General features: G+C 42.6%; 2 protein-coding genes across 8 annotated transcripts in view; one reads left to right on the plus strand and one right to left on the minus strand.

Annotated features, from left to right (window-relative positions):
* Window positions 1–485: 485 nt before the first annotated feature.
* cryzl1 (crystallin, zeta (quinone reductase)-like 1) lies at window positions 486–17,036 on the minus strand. Of its 3 annotated transcripts, XM_060072421.1 has the most exons (13): window positions 16,837–17,036; window positions 16,324–16,401; window positions 10,225–10,297; window positions 9,946–9,990; window positions 9,391–9,459; window positions 9,110–9,243; window positions 7,113–7,224; window positions 6,854–6,871; window positions 6,677–6,775; window positions 2,789–2,901; window positions 2,461–2,566; window positions 2,284–2,329; window positions 486–1,108 (listed from the first exon to the last, which is right to left on the minus strand). In XM_060072421.1, exons 1-13 carry the CDS (start codon window positions 16,900–16,902, stop codon window positions 1,012–1,014), a joined length of 1,056 nt encoding a protein of 351 aa, XP_059928404.1. In that variant the 5' UTR covers window positions 16,903–17,036; the 3' UTR covers window positions 486–1,011. The 3 variants fall into 3 exon arrangements, with proteins under 3 accessions (XP_059928404.1, XP_059928406.1, XP_059928405.1); XM_060072423.1 differs by lacking the exon at window positions 16,324–16,401 and having other exon boundaries at window positions 16,837–17,031; XM_060072422.1 differs by lacking the exon at window positions 6,854–6,871 and having other exon boundaries at window positions 16,837–17,027.
* Window positions 17,037–17,420: 384 nt separating this feature from the next.
* itsn1 (intersectin 1 (SH3 domain protein)) overlaps window positions 17,421–21,957 on the plus strand; it is a 120,688-nt gene continuing 116,151 nt past the window's right edge. For all 5 annotated transcript variants that reach the window (XM_060072405.1, XM_060072406.1, XM_060072407.1 and 2 more), the window contains exon 1: window positions 17,421–17,590. The gene's annotated coding sequence lies outside the window, so the exon portion shown is untranslated. The remainder of the gene's footprint in view (window positions 17,591–21,957) is intronic.

The raw sequence follows: 21,957 nt of genomic DNA on the forward strand, positions 1-21,957 counted from the left end.
TTAGAACCCGAGAGTCCTGAAAAGTTCCCTCACGCTTCAAAATAACTATACATGTAGCAAATATGTCTCCTCTGTTGCCCTATCAATTTACTGCATGTTACAATAACTAGGATCAACTAAGATCACTGAGCTAAGAACTCAAAATGTCCCACCTTCAGATACCTGCTTACCACAATGGATGAATTCAATCAGGATGGAGTCAATACGCCATATATTTCCCATTCTCGAAGCGTTGTTACCAGACTCAAATTCTGTTGCCCATTCCACTGAGCAACTTGGTGGGGAGAACAGGTGAGACACACACATCCTGCTGGTTCCGGTGTGGATTTTACCTATGGATCTCACTAGGTATCACAAGCCTATCACAACCAGGCTGTTCTCAAAATAACAACATTAATTCAATGAAATAGACAAAAAACACATTTGAGAAACGTAATACCGTAAAAATAAATAGAAAAAAAAAGTATTACGTTTCTGAAAAGGTAGACGGATACGCAAAGTACTTTTATTTCACATGTACATTAAACCACATGTGGGGACAGGAGTCATTTAACAGCCATACATTAGATTAGTGATCAGGGGTTGGGATCATCAGGAAAAAGAAAACAAAAACCTATATCTATCCACACACACACACACACACACACACACACACACACACACACACACACACACACACACACACACACACACACACACACACACACACACACACACACACACACACACACACACACACACACACACACAAGCTGATTGTAGCTTAAACAGTTGTATGGAACAGTTATTCGGAATTTAAGATATTCAAATGTTTTTTCCATGGGTTATGATCTTCAGTATTGTCAAATTGCACTAGTTGCAATTTGCTATCGTAATCAAAACATGTGTAAACCAACATGCCCTTTGTTTGATCCAATGGAGTCCAGAAAGTCTCTATGGTGTCAAATGTAGGGTATTAAAGTGATTAGCGGAGGAATTGATTGGATTAGCATCCTATACCAGCGTGCGATGTCAGAACTGAACTATAGCACTCTTTTTCTCGCAACGCTGGACCATCTCCATGACAACAGTGGCATCCTGCAGAGGGACCGCCTCCTCAGGCTCGGGTCTAGTAAGAGGGAAGTGTGGTAAACACAGAATAATAAGTTCTTACAAACACACAAACAGCGTTACGAAGCGTTTGAAATCACCATGTACCATACACTGTAATGGTGCATCTGGAAGAAATTGGGTGAGTATAAATTCTATGTTTATAGAATTTAAATAATTTTAAAGTTTATTGAATTGAGGATTCAGATATTACGTTTTGTTCTTTGAAAGCATATTGCTGTATATATATTAGGGCCCGACCGATTAATCGGCCGATTATAGCCTTTTTTAAAATAATCAACATCTGCCAAAAAGTTTTTTTTTTTTTTAAATGTTATTGCGCTTAGTATCCTGCAGATTGCGCTCCTACTCGCCTTGCTAACTAACAACTTTAGCTGGAGTAAAAAAGAGGAGATTGAATTTTACCGTACAACATGAAAGCACGCTCGCTCAGGCAGCTGCGCGCACACCTCACCAATGTACACAAGACGCGTTGTTTGAGCATGTTGTGCCTGTTTTTCTTTAGGTCCCAGGCCATGTTAATTCGTTATACTGTAGACTCTAACAGTGAGACCATACTGCTCAGCACGCACGTGTTAGTCACTGCGCACGAGCGCAGCACATTGGGAGTTAGTTACTTTTTATATGTTCACCGCGGGATAGGGGGAAACGTTTTCTCGATTCCCTCACATGTCTTGTACATGTGAAGTGTTGACAATAAAGCTGACTTTGACTTTTCACTTTAGTTATTTATTTTACATTTTACATTTTTGACTGTAAATGTATTCTAAAACACTCAAAGGTTCTGCATTCAATTCACATATTCGTCAAAAGTGTTTAAAGTATATTTAAGGTATCAAAAACTACGTTTTATAGGCTTTTTTTTGTTTTGTTTTTAATCGGCCGATTAAATCGTAATGGTAATTTTTATCTGAAAATAATCAGCAACGGCACTAAAAAAATCAATATCGGTCGGGCCCTAATATATATGGATACAATCTGTTACCTCAGTTTAAAGTCAATTCAGTGAAAACAATTGGTTGAACATTTTACACAATTTCTTGGTCATGTCATCATTGCCCTACTGCTCAAAACATCTATTTTCTGAAACCTTCATGCTTAATTAAAGTCAGGAGTCCTGATCAAAAGTAACTCTTCTAGAATAGTGATGTGGAAGGAGGTGAATCTGTGTACCCGAGTATTCCAGAAGACATCTTCTCCATTATGTCCTTCAGAATGTCTAGCAGAGACTGTTAAGGCACAACATGATCAAGTATGATAGTAACATAGTGTTTGGTGGCTCACAGCATGGCTTCACGTTTGTGTTAAGTACTATATTGGTGAGTGAGATGAACAGACCATTAAGGATACGGAGATATCGTCCTTGTTGCACAGTCGAAGAGGTCCAGACTTCCTGGTTGAGGAAAGTCACAGAGGCCGACTTCAAGTGGAGCAGTCGGCAATCTGGAGGATCCAGCTGTCAGGGGAGACACATGTTCACATTAACCACACACGTCCCCATTTCGCCTACGAGATAGGACCAGTCTGGAGTATGATCTAATCTCATTGAATACTCCTTTCATTGTACATAAATGTTATGAAATCATCTTCACAGAAGCATCATCTGTTCTAAACAAAATATTGCAAGAATTTAGATTCAACCTTTTCACTTCACTTGTGTTGCTTAGCACCCAAGTACCTGCAGCTCCTGGTGTGATGTCACCCAGTGACCCCCAACTCCCAGTACGCTGATGACCTCATGCTTGTGAGGGAGGCGATTTCCATTTGACCCTTCATCTTCCTGGAGACGTACTGAGCATGTGCAATACACACACAAGCAAACACACACACACACACGTTAGATTGAAGGTTTGCTTATCAGACAATGTCAAACACATAATGGAAGCACTAAGGCCAGGTCCACGCATACAAAAATTATATTTCCCCCCCCCCCTCCCCATTTTCCTTGGCAGCGTGGCAGGAATTTCTCCGTAATGATGGACTCATTGCAAAGACGCAGCTAGCTGTAGAAACGCACATATTCCAGGCCTATATGTGGCGCTGTTTCTGCAACAGAACTCCACAAAAAAAATGCAGAAGAGGAGCCGGAGCATGCGAATCAACATGCCATCAACCCTGCGAGCTGTATACAAACATACAGTCGAAGAAGAAGAATCCAAGAACCGAAACCGAAGAACAACAACAACAGTAGTTGTTAAACCTTGTAGTTTGAGCAGAAAATGAGCAGAAAATAATGATCAGTTATCAGTTAGTTATTATATTTACCAAGACGGGTTTCACCTCGGAGGTTGCTACCAAAATAATACAAATCAAACAAAAACAAATTAGACAGAAATCTAACATTGCCCACCTGGGGGGTATACCACGAACCTCGCTGAACATACCCAGGCTTTCTTGGGAAAACCTGGCTCGATAGAGCCGCAACTCGCCATCAGAGTTAAATGGTACCACGACGCTCACTTTAGATTCAATTAGTTGAACCAGGTTTTCCGCTTTAGGTTCAACGTGTTCACATAAAAGGGGCGTTTATCGCGTCATTTGACTCGCCCTTATGCATAATCAATCGCGCGAGAGCGGTGTATTTCATCGAAGGCGAGCAGTGTATTATTATGAACTCCTACGAGGAATTGAAAGTTCAAATCAAAGCCAAGGGGAACACGGTTGCCCATAATATGGCTAAGGTGGCGTGCTGGCAAAAAATAGCCGACCGTGTTAATTCGTAAGTGAAAAGATTTTGCATATTGTCTGAAAAATATTATGCATCATCATGCCTTTTACCCCCATATATGTGGTGCCAGCACGCTCCTACGAACATGTGGCCAAGTCAAAAATAAATATAAAAATATTATTCAATGTGGTAAGTTGTAAGCATCCATTTGAATAATTTCAGGTGAATCTAGCCTATGATTCGGTTTTCCGACTATATGGAGGTGATTTTTCTTTAAGGTCCCATGACATGAAAATCTCACTTTATGAGGTTTTCTAACACAAATATGAGTTCCCCTAGCCTGCCTATGTTCCCCAGTGGCTAAAACTTGCGTTTGTTGTAAAACAAGCACTAGATGAACTGCGACATGCCGCCGGTTGCCGCGAGGCACCATTGCCGCAAAGCACCACCGCATGGCAGCCGGCAGCAGGCAGCGCGCGGTTCAGTCTACTTCAGATTGATGTGAAAGTGGAAGAACCGGAGACGTCGCAGAAGCCGACAGTCGTTTGTGATTCATAATATCGTCTGGAGGCGCACACAGCTTTTGGCCGTGATAATATGTATTATATGATATAGATATCTCTGTATTATATGATATTATTTAGATATAGAGCTCCAGGACTGTAACGCAAGTGTTGTACACTTCCTTGTTATTTGGATAACCGTTCTGCTTTTGGTGTTATGGGCGCGTAACACGTCGGGCTCTCGTCTCTGGTATTTCTACAACGAGACTCGTAGTGGGGGTTATCTCAGCCAGGGTTGAGAATGAATTGGGGAGGAAGGAACTTTGGCTTTGACTCCCTCAAGAACATGAACCACGGCATGGAGGAGAAAGGGATTTTTGGCGGCGAATGTCTCCCGCTTGAGCCCCGCTTCCTGCTGCCGAGGGACCACCGCCGGAGGCGGAGGTGCCTAAGAGCGCTGCCCGGCAACAATCCCTTTCTCCTCCTTGTCGCGGTTCAGTCTACCTCACATTGATGTGGACGTGGAAGAACCAGGAACGTCTGAGAACCCAACGCGGTCGTTAGAGATTCATAATATCGGCTCACACAGCTTTTGGCCGTGATAATATATATTATATGATATAGATATCTATGTAGGCTATATGCTAATATTTAGATATAGAGCTCCAGGACTCCCGTGTGTTCTAGAAAATGTACAGAACAAGGCTAAAGGCTGTGTGCGCCTCGCCATTGCGATACATCCACTGTAAACAGAGCGCATGGTACCGTGGCTGCAAGCTGCTCAGGGCCACACGCCCACCCTCCTCCTTGACCCACCTCGCTCCTCCTCATTTGCATTATAGCTACAGACACCAAAACAGCGCATTTGGGGGAAGCTCAATGTGCGACTGGCTGGGAATGGCTGTAACTCTGCACCACGGCTGAATTTCGGGAAAGTCTTTGAATACTGTGTTAGTTGCCCACTAATACCTATATTAAAGAATACATAAAATAGCATGTCATGGGACCTTTAAAGAGATCGAGATCTTTCGTGGTACAGCTAACCCAGGCTTTCAGCTCAACATACCTCGCTAACCCTCTAATCAAGCTTCGTAGTACAGGCCCCTGGTGGTCGGGGTGATGACTTCATGTACGTATCTGGGGTTCCAATGAATTCTAAAACAAAACTAGACGGTCGGCCCAAAGACTTCCACGTTTTAACACAAAAATCTTAGCTGTACTGACAGGGCCCAAGGCCCCGTCCACACGGAGCAGATTTTTGGTGAAACCGCATAAGATCTGGCAGATCCGGGTGTTACACCGAATTCTGCGACCCACCGAAAAGTGTGACACCCGGGGGCGCTGTTGTACATTTTCTGCAACATGTACGTGTGCGTTATAACAAAAACATAAATAAAACATAAGATCTCCCCCCACCGGTGGGTCTTTCTTTTCTTGATACTAACATTAATTCTAAACAGCATTTTACACATTTGCCTATAATAGGAAATGCTCAAATGTAAATCAGCGTAATTTAACACTGACTATAGCTTTTTATGGGTAAAGAAGCAACGGCGAAGGACCGTACTTAACGCCCTATCCATTGTATGGGTCTGTAAAATGCTAATCAAATCAATCAAATGTATTTATTAAGCACCTTTAATAAAAAGGTAATTGGTTGGGGGGAGATCTTATGTATGTTTTTGTCATGCCTGTCCACGCCTCAAACATGCATATTGCAGAAAATATGCAACAGCGCCCCCTGGGGTCACACTTTTCGGTGGGTGGCAGAATTCGGTGTAACACCGGCACCCGAAAACAAACTTTTCTGAACCTCCAGTTTCTCCATTTCAGGAACTTTTCTGAAATCCGGACCTCCATGACTGAGGTCCGGATTCAAATAAAGGAGACCTATGCGGTTTCCTGTTTGGATTTGTGTGTACGCCTGAAATGCAAACGATGAAGTCATTTTTTTTGTGGGGAACAGTTCGATGCGTTTTCGCAATGAGTGCGTTTTTACGGAGATATTCCTGAAACGTATCAAAGGAAAACGGAGGGGAAAAGATCGTTTAGCCTTGTTTTTTGTTCCTCTCGGACTGTATGTTTGTAAACAGCGCACAGGCTTTATGCGCATGCTCGCCTTTTCTTCTTTTTTTTGCTGGAGATCTGTAGCAGAAGCAACGCCCTTTATTGGCCTGGAATTTGTACTACAGCGTTTCTACAGCTCGATGCGGTTCCACAATGAATCCGTCTTTACGGAGATATTCCTGAACTGCATCAAAGGAAAACGGATCATTTTCGTCTGTGTGGACCGGGCCTAAGTCTAAGGAAAACATAAATTTGCATATTAATTCAAGCATTCAAATTCCTTCAATGAGCCCTTCAGTTGACATACAAACACAACCAGTGTATTCACCTCCAGTGTCTATGACTATGTCCACGCCTAATCCCCCGGTTTCCTCTAGAACATCTGAAAGCAGGTCCGAAGACCCTTCAAACACTGGAATCACCCTGGCTACAAACAAAGGAACATCAAAGAAAAGAGGATATACAGTACTTTGACAAGTTTGAAATACTGAAATAATTGTCTCACCTACTAGATGCTCTTGAACTACTTAGTGGAGAAAGACAGAATAGTTTGGAAGAGGTGTGGAATCACGGACAAAGAACGGTTGAAAAGGCCTCCAGGAGCTTTACCCATTCTTCAAATGTTTCAGTGTCAGGAATTACATTTTGGTGTTATTTAGCAACAAACTTATCGCAGTTGATGGGCGCGGAATGGTGCTCGCAGCGTGTGTCTTTTTCTCCTGTTGATAACAATTTAAATTAAAATGTGGAGATTGAATACAGACCTAAACTTGTCTGTAGTTTTTCAAGGAATGTGTGTTGCTCTGGCGTGTGTGAGGTTGTCAACACTTTGACTCCATGGTAACTTGCGAGCTGGATACACAGGAGGCCAAATGTCTGGGAAGAAAAAAGGAGATACGTAACACACACACACACACACACACACACACACACACACACACACACACACACACACACACACACACACACACACACACACACACACACACACACACACACACACACACACACACACACACACACACACACACACACACGACAAAAAAAGAGAGAGCTACCCGATGATATCCTATTATCATGAGAAGGCCTATGCTATATGCCTAGAAAGATATATATTAGTTACTCAGTTAAAGTGACTTTTTAAACTAAGTTAATTTATTTTCACAAACACACACCTCTGCATTGGATATGTGATCACAGGTACAGGTACTGGCAGTGTAGGCCTGGCACTGTCCCTGATCTGCTGCTTAGGGGGTTTCTGGAAGAGGGTTTCGGAGAAGCTGTGCAACACTTTGTGTACTTATTGTTGTTGTCACTTTCCTCCGATGAATGTCTGCCTTACAGTGTGCATACAGGGCATGTACACCCCTGCTGGCATAATTAATTTCTTTAATGCAGAGTGTGCATTTAGCACATCCTTTTTTCTATTTTTTTTTTAAAAAGTCAGACAGTGGAAAGTTATGCTTCACTGTATTCACCTTAATCGTGCCTTCTAATTTTAGCCTTGATGACCACTTCCAACTGCACTTGCACCCTGCGTCCTGCTGCACAATAAGTGCATCCTTCTCCGATATTTCCCACCACTATCCTCGGGCTGGGTCAGGCCGGGCCTTTGATCGAGCGTTTTTATTTTTATTTGTATCATTTTATTTTATATCATCGTTTATTGGCCTAATCTGAGGAGAAATCTATGCCATTAACAGAAATATTATAGGCCTTTATTACACAGGTCTTCTAAATGCCGTGGAACGCTCCGTTTACTTTGGAAGCTAGTCCGGTGACTTGTTAACCCCAGTGTCTTCCGTTGCCAAGTGACGTCACCGTCTTTGCGGACAATTTATTATTGCACTGCTGACCAACACTACGAATAATAATAATAATACATTTAATTTAGAGGCGCCTTTCAAGGCACCCAAGGTCACCTTACAGAGCATAAAGTCATCATAAATCTTTTAAAAACAAGACATTGGGAAAAAATTATGAATGAATGCTGGTAACGAATAAATTGTAAAAAGGCGCACCATGTGAAGTTATTTTTTTAGTTTTGGCAAGTAGCAGTGTTATAAGCGGGATCATGTATAGAACGTCGCCATTTTCGAAAATAAGCCCCTTCTTCAGGGCGAAGCAAGACGCCTTCGCTGCGCGTCGGTGTACTGTTCGCCCTGTCGGGTCTTATTTTCCCGATAATGACCGGCGTTCTATACATTATCCCTTACATATATATTTAGCTGAGTAAGCCTAGTAACAAATGTGTACAAAGTTACATATGTGTTAAAATAATTGTCGGGTTGAAATCGGGCTAGGTCTACTAATTACAGTTAATGTGTCGGGTCGGGCCGGGCTCGGACAGAACGTGCACGGGCTCGGGGTCGGGCTTGATTTTCTGAGGCCGATCCAAGCTCTACCGTGAGCATGCGCATCCAATATTTTGACGCGACGGCAAGGGCTGTGATTGGTCCCCTACCAAAATCATTTCCGGAATCACTTTTCTTCACCTCGAAGGCACGGGGGGTCTCAGTCAATCAGATTACGGAATATTGTCACCTGTACGCGAGCACCGATCGACGCACCGATCGACGCACCGATCGACCCCGCCCCCCCCCCCCCAAAAGAAAAACTCTTCGGATCTGCACGAACCACACAGGTCCCCAAAATGTATGATAAAAAAGCGACTCGCGCCAAAAAGCGCACCGTTTGCATGACACACACACACACACACACACACACGTACACACACACACACACACAGTTTTCATCATACGCTGGCTCCGTCCATGACCAAGAGTGTGTGTCCAGCGGCCATTCGGGCGTGTGTGTGTAGGGCCGTATAGGCACACACTCCATCACGTATTGCTCCTGCAACGCATATCCAGCTCAACTTTTCTGGCTTGTGTACTGTAAAACACACAAACACACCACACACACACACACACACGATTAACAATTTACCTAAACCTAAACTAAACCCAAAATATATTTGTATATATTTCGACTTTAAACTGGACAAGCATGGTAACATGCACAAGTGTATGCATTTATTACCAAGAAGGTGTTCATCAACATCGATTACATCACACAGTCCAGACCAGGGGTAGTCCAAAGGCAGAATACCTGGAAAAAGACAGCATGGCAGAAAAAGGTTTAATTTACAATATCACAATGTACACAGACAGAACCACACTGAACAACTGAACACACACACACACACACACACACACACACACACACACACACACACACACACACACACACACACACACACACACACACACACACACACACACACACACACACACACACACACACACACACACACACACACACACTGAACATTTCTAGAGCACTTTTTCGAAAGATATAGAATGAACCTTGGTTTAAAAGTAAAAAGTCTGTATAAGGGACCAAAATTGACACAGCACATGACTCAGCTGTGCATGTGAGAGTATAGGAAGTCACCTGCTCTTCACCAAGGTAACAATTATAAATCCTGCAAAGAGAGGTCTATTTTGCAATAAAACAATATTAACGCATGGTTGTAAATGCCTGGCATGATGTTGATTGTTTGAGTACCGGTTGATGGAAATGAGCCTTCCTTACCTACAACTTCATCGTCTGGGTGGAAGGACGACACAAGGGAGCCAACTGCACAACCCAGTGAACACAAACAAAATTTACTCTTTAATTATAATAATAAAAATATTTGTCGTTTTACGTTGTATTTTCACCTGTATTTTCATTTGATGTATTCAAATTTTAGGCAATTAATACTACAGCTCTTTTGTTATAACCTACACTATTAAACCTGTACACTTTTAGACTGCATTTTGTTGTACTATTTGTACAATGTGCATGACAACAAAGAAAAAAAAGCGTCACCTTGCAGGACGACCCCTGCTACCTCTCGACCAACCGGAATCAAATCCCTCTGGATACCTAGGTCAACTAGCAGCTTGAAACAGATGTGAAAAACAGAAAGATAAACAGTGAAATGTAAACTGTTATAGCCCTGAATTGTCTTTGGCTGGGAAAGTCTGGTGAAGGGTTTTCCTCACCCATGCTCACAATACAGGACTTTGCCCTGATTCTGATGCCAAAGACAACTTCCAGACAAATGTATACAGACCAGGTCAGTTGAGCCAGGATCCATTCTAAACGTTTTGATTTTGACCAGAGTCCCGGCTGATCTGCAGTGACACATCTTTCTACGACAATGTCTGCAATGAACAAATGCAGAAGAAACTTATCCAAACCAAACCTCAAGGATGGGGACAAACGCAGATGCTCTTTGGTGTTTAGGCATGAAGCAGAGTACAGGGTTAATTCAGCCTCAGGATTATGATTATACAGTATGTTTAACCTGCCCATGTTAATTGATGAGAATATACTGTGTTAACGATACTTGCTCATACTTTGCAAAAATAAACTGCAAGGACAAGATATTAGCTTCAGAGGGCATTTTTTAGATGCTTGGTAAACGAAAAGCAATGTTCATTGTGTATCTATTTTGGAAAAGAGTACATACAACACTGGTAAAGGGGGGGGGGGGGGTAAAAGCTCAACGTATAGACGCGTTTTGGGCGAATTTTTCGCGAGAGAAAACGGCGACAAGTTTTGATTTGTCGCGCCACACTTTTGCCGTGCACAGGCGAGCGCGTTCACGAGAATTTGTTGCGCGAAAAATTCCCTCGAGTTCAAATATTTGAACTTTGACGCAAATTTCGTGTGATGACAGCCAATCAGCGTTCAACAGCGTGGCCACTGAGTCACATGTGTAACGTAACAGCCAATCAGCGTTCAACAGTCAAACTCAGTGCAGTGCAGTCCGGTGTGAACTGCAGCATGGAGGAGAAAGCGAATGTTGCCGTTTGCGACTCCCGGAGCTCTATATATAGTATATAATATACTATAATTGTACATATAATATCACGGCCAAAAGCTCTGTGCGCCTCCGGATGGCCGTCGCGCGGGGAGCTCTCATAGGGATTGGGCTTCTCGGGGTTTGTTTACCGGCGTTGCTATGTTTCCGGTCTTGTGTGTTCCAACGGTTTATTAGGTAGGCCTATCTAATAAATCTCTGTCTATTCAATACTTCATTCACTGCCTCTTCCGTGGTCATTACAATATTATGAATATACTGCGTCGGGTCCTCCGACGTCTCTCCCTCTTCCACAAAAGGTAAAGACATGCAATGGTGGTTACCTTGTTGTGGCGCGACAAATTCAACAAAACTTGCACAGCGACAGATTATGATGTGTGGCGCGACAAAACTTCGGCGACAACGCGAACGGGCGAAAAATTTCGCGTTTGGTGTGAACACACAGTTAGAGGGGAGCTGTCTCCTGCTTTAGGCTATGTAATTGTAGGCCTCATTGTGAGGCTATTTTGGGGCCAATGCAATTTATTTTTGATATCTAGGCCTTCAAGCATAATTTAAAATAGCCTACCTATCCATGTGTTGAGGCAGTGTTTGGCCTTTTCAGGCCTTTTCAGTCCGAAAGTGTAATCCGGCCCCCTGAGGTCTCTCTTGAAAAAAATCTGGCCCCCTGACCAATTTCACCCTGGCATCCCTGCACTAGGCCATCTGGCCGTGGCCGATGGCCGTCGCAACTGTGGCCTGGCCACGATAGGCTCTTGTACATACGTCATCACGTCGTAACACGTCATCACCAAGCGTCCGCTGCATGGACCATAATAAAGTCTGCCGGCAGTCAGAGTTTTAACAACAATGGACAACAACACAATAGTGTTGTTGTCACCTCAAACAAGTTTTTTGTGCTCTCCTTGAAAGAAGGTGGTAAAGTGCACCAAAGACACAGCCATGTTCCGACTGCGGGATCTGTTTGCGAGTGGTGGTGACGTATATCATACGCGTCGAGAGCAGCGGGAGTCCACAAAGCGCCCCGCACAAAAACTAACCGTATCAAACTCCTACCCGCTAAATTATAGTTTTCTTTGCATGAAAAATTATCATTTAAATCCACAAACAACATATGTGTAATCCGGGGCATATCAAAACTGGGATCAGAAAATAATTACTTCCTCTCCATTGACTCCCATTCATTTATTTCGGTCTCATAGGTGAGCAATGGCGACTTACGAGCTCTATTATGTCCGTGGCCGTCGCATGGACTATACGTCATCCAGCTCAGGTTGCGTAGCCGTGCGTGTGCGCGTGTCGGCTCATTAGCATCTGTACCGTAGCGGCCCGTACCGTAGCAGCACACCTCTCCCAAGTGGCCAAATTGGCCTTGCCTGGCCAGACTGGCCACACACACACACAATGGCAGATATGAGCACGGTTAGGTGTGAAAAAGGCCACGGCCAGATGGCCTAGTGTGAGTGCACCCGCCTCGTGCCCACTACCTCCGTCCGTTGACTGATCCCCATTGACTTTGAATGGGGACGGACGCGCAATGCATTGTGGATCCGTCCGTTCCGTTTGAGCCATCGGCTCCGTCAAAAAGTTGAAAAAATTTCAACTTTTTCGGCAGTGACGGATCCGTCATCCAATAAGATCGCGTATGCAAATTTAAGCACTGTGACGCGACTCGGGCTCTGACGATACTGGAAAGCGGGAAATCTTGCAATGACAACGCAACAAGCAGGAAGAAGCGGGAAGAACCCGGCGAAGCGATTTGATTGGCTGACGGATGCCTCTGCAAAGACTACTCCCCCATCCGTCAGTCCCGCTTCTTCCTGCTTGTTGCGATGCAAGATGACCCACTTTCCCGCTTTCCAGTAACGTCAGAGCCCGAGTCGCGTCACAGTGCTTAAATTTGCATACGTGATCTGATTGGATGACGGATCCGTCGCTGCCGAAAAAGTGGAAAATTTTTCAACTTTCTGACGGCCCCGAAGGCACCAACGGAACGGACGGATCCACAATGCATTGCGCGTCCGTCCCCATTCAAAGTCAATGGAGATCAGTCAACGGACGGAGGTAGTGGGCACGGGGCCTGACGCTACATGCCCACTGCAACGTCAGTCAACGGACGTGGGAAGGCGTGGCTGACTGATGGGGGAGTAGTCTTTGCAGAGGCATCCGTCAGCCAATCAAATCGCTTCGCCGGGTTCTTCCCGCTTCTTCCTGCTTGTTACGAGGCAAGATTACCCGATTTCCCGCTTTCCAGTATCGTCAGAGCCCGAGTCGCGTCACAGTGCTAAAATGTCCATACGTGATCTGATTGGATGACGGATCCGTCGCTGCCGAAAAAGTTGAAAATTTTTCAACTTCTTGACGGAGCCGAAGGCTCCAACGGATCGGACGGATCCACAATGCATTGCGCGTCCGTCCCCATTCAAAGTCAATGGGGATCAGTCAACGGACGGAGGTAGTGGGCACGAGGCGTGAGGCGGGCCGTCGTGGCCACATCCTCATAATGAATTCAAGTCACCAGCGGCGCAGTCAGCGACATATTTCCCCCACCCAGCAAGGGCTGTTCTGACACTTTTTTTTTTTGCCACGTCTCGCTTAAAAAACAAGAATATCTTCCAAAAAACACACAATCATTTCACAATTAATTAAACAATGACCCGAAAATCCTCACTAATAATCTAATAATCAACATAGCAATGATTGAACAAAATTAACAGATGCAATGTCAGCAATTGTCAAACTAAACGGATCAGCTGTTAAATGTGAACTGTAGAAGAGTTTAAATATTTTTTTTAATGATCATATGAAATATATATTTATAACTACTGGTGTTTCTGTTATTGTGTAGCCCCAGGTTCCTAGTCCGCTTGGTTCCTTCTGTGAATTAGGATATCGTCCAATGTGTGTCTCCAGTTTTCACACACCTCCGAAGACAAAGGGTCGACTAACACAAGTTCCTAAAAAGCTATACTCCTAAAGCTCTAGTGAGTAGGAATTTTTACGATGGTTTGAAGATTATGTCGATTGTTGAAGATCTGACCAGACAATCACAACTTACAGACTTTGTAGCGAATCACATTTGTTACAGGCCTATGTGGCCCTACAGCAGCTTGATAAGTACATTTGTGAGGAAGAATGATAAAATAATTGCATTTGGAACGGTGGGTATAATGAGGAACTAGGAAAATATCTGGAGGTTTAGCAGGCAGCGCGACTGCGGTCAAGCCAGCCGACTCATCAAGATCGGCGGTCAAGCCAGCCGACTCAGTTTTTTGCCGTACCTGTATATACTAGCCATTACGGTAATAGCGTCTCAGAACTAGTTTCAAATAAAAGCATTCGTCGGGTACATACAAAAAGACAGTCAATAAAAGCAAATACTATCAAAGGAAGTGTACGGCCGTTGTGGTATTTACTTTCAAAATAAAAGCCCACCAAACATTCCAATATGAGACATATATATGATTTTGGATACGATTTAAAAGAAAATGCCCTGTTATTCCAGGCTCATTTCACTGCAGGGTTATAGTTCAAGACCCCATGGGGTCACACAAGAAGTTTCAGAACATTCTGATGTGGAGTTTCAAAATAAAAGCCAACCAAAGTTTCCAATATGAGACATATTACATATGATTTTGGATTCAATTTAAAAGAACATGCCCTGTTATTTCAGGCTAATTTCACATCAGGGTTATAGTTCAAGACCCCATGGGGTCACACAAGAAGTTTCAGAACATTCTGATGTGGAGTTTCAAAATAAAAGCCAACCAAAGTTTCCAATATGAGACATATTACATATGATTTTGGATTCAATTTAAAAGAAAATGCCCTGTTATTTCAGGCTCATTTCACATCAGGGTTATAGTTCAAGACCCCATGGGGTCACACAAGAAGTTTCAGAACATTCTGATGTGGAGTTTCAAAATAAAAGCCAACCAAAGTTTCCAATATGAGACATATTACATATGATTTTGGATTCAATTTAAAAGAAAATGCCCTGTTATTTAAGGCTCATTTCACATCAGGGTTATAGGTCAAGACCCCATGGGGACACACATGAAGATTCAGAACATTCTGATGTGGAGTTTCAAAATAAAAGCCAACCAAAGTTTCCAATATGAGACATATTACATATGATTTTGGATTCAATTTAAAAGAAAATGCCCTGTTATTTCAGGCTCATTTCACATCAGGGTTATAGTTCAAGACCCCATGGGGTCACACAAGAAGATTCAGAACATTCTGATGTGGAGTTTCAAAATAAAAGCCAACCAAATTTTCCAATATGAGACATAATACATATGATTTTGGATTCAATTTAAAAGAAAATGCCCTGTTATTTCAGGCTCATTTCACATCAGGGTTATAGTTCAAGACCCCATGGGGTCACGCAAGAAGATTCAGAACATTCTGATGTGGAGTTTCAAAATAAAAGCCAACCAAATTTTCCAATATGAGACATAATACATATGATTTTGGATTCAATTTAAAAGAAAATGCCCTGTTATTTCAGGCTCATTTCACATCAGGGTTATAGTTCAAGACCCTGTAATAAGTCTCATATTTCAATTTCTAGTCGGCTTTTAATTTGAAATTACACATCAGAATATCCTGAAACTTCTTGGGTGACACTATGGGGTTGTGAACTATGACCCTGACGTGGAATGAGTCTGGGATAACAGGGCGTTTCATTTTAAATCTCCAATAAACTATTGGTATAAGCTTACTTTTGTCAATTAGTTGGGCTTTTAATTTGAAAGTAAATATCACAACGTCCGTACATTTCCTTTGATAGTATTTGCTTTTAATGACTGTCTTTCGGTATGTACCAGACAAATGCTTTTATTTTGAAACTAGTTCTGACGCACTGAGGCGCTATTACCGTAATGGCTAGTATATACAGGTACGGCAAAAAACTGGGTCGGCTGGCTTGACCGCCGATCTCGATGAGTCGGCTGGCATGACCGCAGTGCAGCGCGAGCCATCGCAATAGACCGACATTCAGAATGCAGGCAGTTTCTCCCTACCACCTCCATGGCTCTTTACAGGAATAAGCGATTGGGTGGATATATAATATAGGAGCTATTGTCATAAGTTACCTTGAGGTCGAGAGGACTGAGTCCACATGCCTTCATCTTAACCCTGACCTGGTGACTGTCTACATTGGCTGGGAGGGACTAAGGACAGACAGAATCAAACGGAGAGAGAGAAACAGACATGAAGTTAGATTTTTATCTTCGTTGGGTAACTACAGACATTAAACGGAGGGGAAAAGGCTCACATTGACAATGAGCAGATGTACATTTCTATACTTATTTTATGTTGTTTGGCAGCAAGCTGCTTGTTTCTTTACACATGTAGCCTGCTACATCCATTTGCTTTCAAATAATTAATAATTGGGTCCAACCGTTTTAAATTAGGCTTAAACTATTATATGTGTATCATAATAGCGTTACTACAAGTGGACAGTAATGCTAATTTATTACACATTATATGACAGGTTTGAAAACATTGTGCTTCCCTTTCATTGACTTGGTTTCATTCACCTACCCAAGAATGGATAGTAATGCAATCATGCACGCATAACCTGGAAAATAAAGAGCTAGACTCACCATCTCCTGAATAACAAACTTGGTGTCCGCATCAGTCTGTCCGAGTCGGCAGTACAAACCCTTCATATTGGTAAACCTTACCCTATGCTTGGCAGAGACAACTCAGTGAACTCACTCATTACTTACGCCAAACCGTCTCTTTTGAGCAGCGCGATTCGGTCCACCCATCTGCCTTCTTCTTCTTGTTCTCTACAGACATGGGGGCTGTTGGCAACAGCGCCAACTGCTGGACCGACTGGATTACTATTTAGAACATAATGCAAAATTTAGTCCAATCATACATTGTACAATTATTTGATTATGAAAATAATTGTCATCGTTTTGATTGTAAAACCTTAGATTGCATATCCCATTGATCATTAATTCCATTCATACCAAGATGGAATGGGCTTGTAAGAAGTATGTATATGGCACTGTTTGCGCCAACAGCCAACTATGATTGATATGCACTGGTTTATGATAATTTTACGATATTTTAATAAAGTGGGCATGATCATATTGTATTTATGCACAACATATCGCGATAAAGCACCAATTGCCATTTCTACATACATTTTTGTGAAATCTCGCGATATCCCACGATCATTACCCCATTTTCCAGCTCTCCCTCGGTCGGGATTTCGGATCTGAGATATTCACAGGAAAGGACTTTGGTGAATTAAAAGCGAAGTATTCGAAGGTTATACGTTGTATGGCTACATCATTTCACTGGGATCTACTTTATCAAATAATATAATGGAAATTTGACTATGAGGTAAGAGCAGAATACAAGACGTATGATGTGGAAGAATGTCCTGAGCGGCTAACGAGCTGACGTTAGCCTCTGGACAGCTAGCCTGATAGCTTAATTAATCTGTTGTTATCCATGGGGTTATCCAGGATAGTTGCTCATGTTGTCCTGTGTGCTAGCACACTGGTTAAATTACAGATTTGTGTTCGGGTCTATTAGCCTGTATTTAACAAAGAGCTGGTTGATACAGCTTCAGACTGCTGTTAGACTGAGCAGGAGCAGCAGCTAAATCACAGCATCAGCAGGCTGGTTTTGACGCTGGGTCTTCAGTATGGGGAGGGTCCCCCTCCTTCAGTGTGGGGAGGGTCCCCTTCCTTCGATTTGGGGAGGGTCCCCCTCCTTCAGTGTGGCTAGGGTACCCTTCTTTTAGTTTGGGGAGGGTAACCTTCCTTCAGTGTGGCTAGGTTACCCTTCCCCTAGCGGGTACCAGACATGAACCCATTCAATACAACACAATGATGTACTATCAACTTCCTTAAGTCCATGTATGAACACTAACCTAAGTGCTACGTAGATATTACCCTCACGTCCAGTGCTAGTGAAAGGCATTTGTCAGACGAACAAGTTGTATCTGCCCACATTGTGCTCTTGGGCAAGAGGAAATTCTGCCAATACCTACTGTACACCTTTAAGATCTATGCAGTATGGTCGCATTCAAATATCCATGTCGACTGTCTTTGGTTATGTGCACACGTTCTGCATGGCGGTGTGGACATGGGGGGTCTCTAAATTATCTCCAGCTGCAGCCAGGGCCGGCGCTCGGCATAGGCGACCTAGGCGATCGCCTGGGGCAGGAAATGTGTTGGGGGTGCCCTCTGGTGGCATCCTTAATTAATTAATTAAACTACGAAACAAGCGAAATGAAACCAAACATGTTCCCAAATGGAACGGAGAAGGTAGGGGGCGCACCGAAACCCTCACCGTAGTACGCAGGACAATGTGATAAGCTGTTTAGAGATGTGTAATGAGGAAGTGAGCTGGAGCTGATAGTACTGATTTGTAGGGTTGGAATATTCCAGGAATTTTCAAAGCTGGAAACTTTCCATGAGAATTTATGGGAATCAACCGGGAATGTACAAAATGAAAGGTTGGCTCATAACATTGGACTTAAATATAGTTTGGGAAAATATATTTTAGCATAATCTTGACTAACACAACCAGATTTCATGCAAGTAAACTTGAATATCTATGCTATTCCTCAATCACGCTGCTTACTGCAGAGCTATTGAGACCACACCCCCTACATGCGCTTTGCATTCTTCCATCACTTGTGCACTGATGACAAGTAGTGCTGCACGATTAATCGAATCGCAATCGCGATATCAGCCTTTGTGATTGTATTATATACATAGCAAAAGGCTATGTATTTTCTTATTGATTCGATTTAGTTTATTTAGTTGTACTATTGAGAACCTAACAAGTTTGCACAGCAGAAATGCCTTTATTTTGAAAAATATATATTTCTATTTATTTAATTTAGTAAAATATTGTTATTTTGAAAACAGTACTGTACACATTAGTTTTTTTTGCTAGTTTAAGTTTTTATGTTTGAGTTGAGAAAGATTTTTTTTTACAATTATCGGTAATCTGTGTTCATTTTCCTTGATAACCAAGCAAGTACACTCATGACACCATTTGTTTATTATATCGTAATCACAAATCGCAATATTGTCCGCAATAATCGCAATATGACTTTTTTACCAAATTGTGCAGCACTACCCTGGACCACACTTTTAAGCCCAGAACATATTTAACTCAAAATTCATGTTTTTGTTCTTCAATGAAAGAATGAAATGATTAGAACTTGTTCTACTTATAAATAAATCTGCTAAAATTTAGTTTTTTAAATTTTTGTAGTCTTTTTATAATTATTTTATCGTGTTATTTTGCATGGATGTCTACTTATTAGGGCTGCAACTAACTATTATTTTAATAATTGATTAAATCTGTCGATTATTTTTTCGATTAATCGAATCGGATAAAAAAAAGAAACATTTGGAATTGCCGCATCTTTATTCAAAAACTGAACATTACTTCAAATTCACAGTGCAAACTGAAGTGTAAAAACACCAGGTTATTGCTCCAACGTCCCGGAACTATTAAAAGTAATATTAAATAATACAAAAAAAAAAAAACATAACTGGGATAACACAAAAAAAAACATACAATGTATGATATACTTTTATATGTATGTAAGGGATGTCCATGGTTAACCGGTCAAACCTTTTGATACCATTTTTGAGACTCCTTGAAATAAAACTTGTAATATTGCTTTAATTGCTGATAAAATGATGCAGGGCTCCAGACTAACTTTTTCCTTGGGTGCACTGGTGCGTTTTGAGTTGTTGGGGGGGGGGGGGGCGTTGGACCGTGCCTGCCTTGTGCTGAGTTGTTGACGGGGGGGGGGGGGGGGCAACCGGGCAACCGGGCAGCTGCACCGGGTGCACCGTCGATATTTACGCCATTGATTAATAATATTTTGACCATTAAATAAATGCCGAATCTGTATCTCTCATAAAGAATATCGTCAGACAATGCCAAGGGATCGGTTCTGTCCCGAAAAACCCTCTGTCTCCGGAGACACGCCTGTACGATAAGTGCGCCGAGGTCCATGGGAACACCACAAATGGTGACGCCATTATCGGAGGAGGGGCTAGGAAGCTGCGCACGCCGATATAAGTAGCCGATCTCCGGGTAGACTCGCTGAAAAGCTGCTCCCGACCAGGTTTGGTTGCGAGCGTAAGTCACCATGGTGATACAGCGACGTTTAAAGAGATCGATATTCATGGTACAGCTAACCCAGGCTTTCAGCTCAACATACCTCGCTAACCCTCTAATCGAGCTTCGTAGTACAGGCCCCTGGATTGGGCTTCGCAGGTTTGTTTACCGGCGTTGCCATTGTTACCCGTCTTGCGTGTTCCAACGGTTTATTAGGTATCTAATAAATCGCTGTCTAATCAATACTTCATTCACTGCCTCTTCCGTGGTCATTTCAATATTATGAATAGACTGCTCTGTAAAAAAATAAAATAATAATACCAGAAAAAATTTCAGTCGCACCGGTGCGCCCAAATTAAATATTTGGTCGCACTACCCCGAATTCTAGGCGCATGTGCGCCCAAATTAGGCGCACTCTGGAGCCCTGTGATGATAGTTCAAGATAGGACATTAAACAGGTCATAATTCTATCTTTACCATCTTTTTTATATTACTGGGAAAACAAGTTTTCCCCAAAATCTCCATTATTATAATTTTTTTTCTGTTGCATTTGAACGCATCAATCATATTACTGAGCCGACCTAAATACATGACATTTGACCCTGTTTGTGACCATTGGTCAGTTTTTTGTTTTAAGCTAACTAGCTCTATATCCTGCCGATTTTAACATGGATTTAAAAACGGCATTACTATTTTTAACTGACAGGACCTTCTACATGGTTCCCGCGGGTCCTTAAAAAGTCTTAAAAAGTCTTAATTTTTTTTGTGTAAAATTAAGGCCATAAATTGTCTTAAATTTACTGTAAATTTGCTCTAGGTATTAAATTTTGCAGAGGGTTTTTTAAGACTGGGAAATTGTCGCGCACAACAAATCACCTAGTGCGTCTTTTAATTACGGCATTTTCAGGAGTTTTACGTTACGTTAACGTTGACATCAGTCATCGGGGGTTGCATCTGCAGCCTGCAGCTGCGTCTGTAGGCTTACTTGCTGGCGCTACTTTTAGCTAGTGACGGTTGACATCATTAGGCCAACTTGCGCTACTTTCAGGATGGGACAGTGCAAATTCAATGAGAAATGGTTTGAGGAAGATACGTTTCGGGGGTGGTTGGAGAAGGCAGGTGACTACGAGGCAAGGTGTTGTTTATCCCGAAAGGCATTCATACTAGGGACCATGGGAGCAAAAGCTCTTGAGTCCCACATGAGGTCGCAGAAATATATCCGATACTCCGTGGCAGCTAGCGTGACTACAGCGATGCCCGTATTATTTGAAAGAAGTGGACTGAAAAGTTCAGCATCCGTGGCTAGTACTTCACATCAGACGGCGTTAACCGGCTTTGTGTCGCCACCAGAAACCCAGAAGGCGGAGGTATTGTGGGTTCTCCACACGGTGAGCAGACATAATTCCTTCAAATCGAACGAGGACATTAGTAACGTCTTGGCTGCTATGTTCCCAGATTCTGAGTTTGCAAAGTCGTTCACCTGCGGTGAAAACAAAACGGCCTATCTAGCCAAATACGGGATCGCATCTTTCATAAAAAGAGAGCTGTCACGCAGCGTAAACGATAAACAGTACGTCCTCATGTTCGATGAGTGAACAAAACCACTAAAAGCA

Source organism: Gadus macrocephalus, chromosome 15 (genome assembly GCF_031168955.1).
Source record: "Gadus macrocephalus chromosome 15, ASM3116895v1".
In the NCBI taxonomy this organism is placed as follows: domain Eukaryota; kingdom Metazoa; phylum Chordata; class Actinopteri; order Gadiformes; family Gadidae; genus Gadus; species Gadus macrocephalus.